The sequence below is a fragment of the Chaetura pelagica genome, unplaced genomic scaffold (assembly GCF_000747805.2).
Source record: "Chaetura pelagica isolate M959 unplaced genomic scaffold, ChaPel_1.0 scaffold109, whole genome shotgun sequence".
NCBI classification, from domain to species: domain Eukaryota; kingdom Metazoa; phylum Chordata; class Aves; order Apodiformes; family Apodidae; genus Chaetura; species Chaetura pelagica.
Genome location: NW_009970725.1, coordinates 14129499 through 14133973, shown reverse-complemented (window position 1 = coordinate 14133973; position 4475 = coordinate 14129499). Strand labels below are relative to the sequence as shown.

General features: G+C 38.7%; 1 protein-coding gene across 1 annotated transcript in view; it reads left to right on the top strand.

The window, feature by feature from the left end:
* The window catches only part of PIEZO2 (piezo-type mechanosensitive ion channel component 2), a 258854-nt gene that overhangs the window by 129197 nt on the left and 125182 nt on the right, over positions 1-4475 (top strand). The window contains exon 6 of the mRNA XM_010006936.1: positions 4266-4474. Within this exon, the coding sequence (XP_010005238.1) occupies positions 4266-4474 (209 nt within the window). The remainder of the gene's footprint in view (positions 1-4265; position 4475) is intronic.

Below are 4475 nucleotides of genomic sequence, written 5' to 3'. Positions count from 1 at the left end.
CCCCAGCTGCCACAGTGGCTGTACTGTTTCCTTGCCTGTTCTCTATCTTGATTTGGCAGCTTAAAAAAAAGTGTTGTACAATAAATACTCCTGGGACTTCCACACGATTGCTGAAAAAAACCTAAACTGCATTTAGTTTGTTTATAAAAAGTCCTGGGGCCCTTCTCTGCAGAGCAAAGGTCATGGAAACACATGTTTATGGCTTTATAAATGCTTTATACTCCTTGAATGGAGAAGTTTATTTGATTTAATCAGCATCCACAGGGATCCTGTAATTGCATAATAAGTAATTTATTATGGAAGTAAAAGTATTTTTCTAACTGTAGCCTATGTAACATGGGTTTGTAGCTTTAGACTAATCCACATAGTAAAAAGAGCTTTGCAAAATACTCTGACTGGAGTAATGGTGTTGTCTGATGAGCACGTACTTCTGTGGCTTTTTAGTCATCAGAAAGTGTTAAAACAACAGGCACATTATCACCATGTTGGATGTAAAAACTGTTCACCGTTTGCCTGCCTTCAACAATTTTAAGTGCTCTATGGGAGAAACTGGAAAGCCATCCCAGATAAGCCCGTTGTTGGGTGGTGGATATGAGAATGGAGGAATCTAAAGTTTGTCTTTCTGACATATAGTGGAACATGGCCTTTCAGCTACTTCAGGAAAGAAACATGGCCTTTCAGCTACTTGACTTTACCTTGGATACTGAATTACAAACAGATATGTTTGTATACAAAAAAACCCAACAACCTTCAAACCTATAGTTGTTTAACTCTCATAGTTTTTTCACTGAGATAATCAACTGGATGATGAATGACACCACTGGGAGATAGAATAAGGCCAAGGACTAAGGTATCATCCTTGAAAGCACTTGTAGATGGGAAGAGACAGATGTGGAAGCTAGCCAGCCTCTTCCAGAGAGTATGCTGGTACAATGTCCTGGTCTCTGAAACCAAGCAATCCTTGCATGGCCATACCATTGATAATTCAAGCTGTGCTGAAGAGTTGCAAAGTAGTATGCATCTGTTCTGGAAAAGCTTCCAGGACTGCAGGCTATGGTTGTTATTAATGATCAGGTTTTCCCCTTTGCTAGATTGTCTTAAGCTGAGGAGAGCCATTGAAGAACCCCAACTCCAAACAAACAATTGTAGGTTTAGAAAGAAAACTTGGGAAATTAGATTGGTATTAGCTGAGGTGCAGAAAAATGAAGTTTTCTTTCCAACAGCTGTTCATCTCAGTAACACCAGAAGTAGGTTGTTCTGCATTTTCTGTGAGTGTTGTGAGGTCCTAACATTTTTGAGAACCTAGAATTAATGTTTTCATATTTAAATAAAACTGGATAGACTTTGGTAACACATCAATTTGCAAACTTTTAGCTATGCTTAAAATGTGTGAGCCTCAGTCTTTTGAAATTTTTTACTGTCATCTCCTCAGCTGTATCCTGGTCCAGCTAAATATCCTCTTTCTCAGTGCTTCTCCCAGGACATGCTGTTTCATACCTGTCAGCACTAGATTATTATTACTGAGCTCTTAAGACAAAATGTAGCTGAAAGGTCCTTCAGATCAATGAAGCAAGAGTGATTAGTCTTGCCACTTAAAAAAATTATCATCCTAGTTATCATTATAGGAAAATCCAAAGACCCATTTTGAGCAGACCAGGGTGTGGAATTACTCATTTGGCACCTGAGGCTAGGGAGGCAGTTTGGAGGAAGAGACAGAAAAGGATTATCATGTCCCACCTTCCACTGTACTGGTTTTATGTGGTTTTCTTATTTGTGTCTTCTTATTTTGTGTGTGCAGGTATTGTGTATTTTCCTTCACTGTATACTTAAAAATATTTTCATTTTGTTCATTTTCCCCTCAAGATATTTTCTGCTTCTGCATGCATAACATTTTATTATCTTTTGACTCTTCAGACTTTTATTTCCTGTTCCTGCATATGTATAATTAAGTGCTATCTCAGCAGGTTAGGCAGAACTCCCACTCCACTTAAGGTGTAATGAATGTATTTCATGTTCAATGTAGATTCATGATGTTCATAGGGATATGAGTCCTAACAGTCGCCCATGGAATAACTTCATTATTTTGAAATTATTCCCATACATTTTTGGAAGTAATTCCACATTTTAATTGCATATTGGCATCAGGAAATGGAAAGCACTAGCTGAAGAAACAAGGGTCACACAGACCCATGTATATTAGGCATGCCATTTCGTAACCTTAAAATGTCCAACAATCTCACTCATTTTCTTCAATTTGGGATATAAGCGCTATAGAAGGTTTCACTGTTCACCAGTCATGTTAAGCTCAAGGCACAGAACATTAGAGCCAGTCCAGGAGGAGCAGGATTTTTCTAGGCGAGGAGCAGGTTCATCTAATAATTACATTACAAGCAGAAATTATCCTAACTTTTGCCCCGTGTATGGCTTTCTCAGTGAAACTGCTGTGACAGAAATAAGAGTGTAATGTAGGGCTTGGTCTCCTGTCAGCATTGTGTCTGAATACTGAAGCAGCTCCTGATTAGATTGGAGCTCAGAGAGGAGCAGTTACAGATGAACAGATAGAATGCCTCTTTTGTGCTGCATGGTTCAAAATGTGATGACTGCATGTTTGGACTGCTGTCTCCTCTCCATTATTTTACATAAGGATCTAATAATTCATATGTTGAGAGCTGTGTGAGTAAATGGTGAGAATAACACAGCAATTGAAGTGCTAGTATACTCCATTTGTAATGGGTATAGCTAGTGAAATAGCCAGATATATCCAAGAGAATGGTAGATTTCCCAGATCAGCCCTACTGTATTTCGTATGTATTTCATTCTTTGTAACTGGATACTCTTGAGAATAAGCAAGCTTTTTCTGGGCATTCACAACATTGTTAAATGCTCTAGAGTAAGAGGAGAAAGTTGGCACCAAGCTTAGAGGTGAAATGAAGGAGCTCACAGGGAATTTCATTCCCTTTGGGAATCCGCATAACAAAATGGTAATGAAAAATTTGGTAAATCAGGTTGACAGTTCAGCCACTCCTACTGCAATCTTATCTGTCAATGTGGAATTTTTGGCTGCCAAAGGTCACCAATAAATATCAAACTGCTATTCTGATGAAGAAAAAATCAATGTTCTTTCTTTCTCATTTTCACACACAGAGATACTGCTTGGCCAGAACTAACGTTAGCTAATACAAGTTCAGATTAGTGCCAGAAAATCTATGCTGCATTACACCAAGTGAGAACCTGGCTCAAAACTATTACTTTTTTTTTTCTTTCTTTTTTTTTTTTTTTTTTTAATATGCCCCTACATGTCTGTGAATGACTAATTTTTCCCTAAGTTGTATCTCTGGGTGGGCCTTCTGGTAATCCTGCAGTTTCTCACCATGGGTTGATGATTTAGTCTGCATCACTCAATAGCTGTATATGTCTTCTGGTCTCCAAGATACAATGGAGACTTGATGGTAAAGGCCACCGCCAAATCCTAACAAACTGCTCAAGTATGAGAGGCCTTTACGCATTTCCTTATTTTCCTTTTTCCATTGTGTAGTTCTAAGCCACTGGTCTCATTTCCCCTGCTAAGTTGTTGCAGATCACTCTAGTTTTCATGACTTCTCTCTTTCACACTTTTTCTCTTGTTCTTTCAGCATCAGCCAAGCTCACCATTTCTCATTCTCTCTTTGAATCTCTGCTTAGTGTATTTTTTTCTCTTCCAAATTGCCCTTCAGTCACCAATGAACTATCTGTCCAAATATTTCAACCTTTGTTGCCCTGTCTCAGATCACTCAGTCGCTCCGTCTAGATTTTGCGATTTACGTCCAAGAAAGGTTCTTGGGGAAGGGTTTGAAAAGTGAGGTTTGTGGAGGAACATCAACCAGCAAGGCACTTGTGCTTAATGGCTGGATCTTTTACCTGAAGTTGCTGAGCCAAAGAGGAGTTTAACAGGTAATAGATATCAAGATGTAAAGAATACTGAGCAAACCAAACCAAATTTCTTACAGAAAAGAACAAGCAGCCTGTTGTGAACATGTAGGAGGACTGCAGTCTTTCTCAGAGACAACCCTTAATGTCCTTTTTTCTTGAGACAGATCTGAAGTGGGAACCATGATGTACAACTCTAGCTTTAGTACCTCACTCATAACTCTTGTTACTTGCACATAGTCAAACATTATAGGAAGACTTCATTGTTAAAGAATAGATGTGTGTGTTTTAATTTCAGATTCCTTTTTCTCTCCCTCCCTCTTTTGCGTCCTCTTTTTCTTTCTGCCCTCCTCCTTTAGGCTGTAAGAGAAAAGTTAGAGCCAGATGATGCTTTGATGTATGAAGAAGATCTGGATGATGAAGACTGTGGTGAAGCAGAATTTGAGGAAACCATGAAATTAAAACTGCTGCGTAGAATTGCTTCCCTAGCATCCAAACTGAGAGAGTTTATTGGCAACATGATAATCACCACTGGAAAAGTTGTTGTTACAATTTTACTTGGTTCAGCA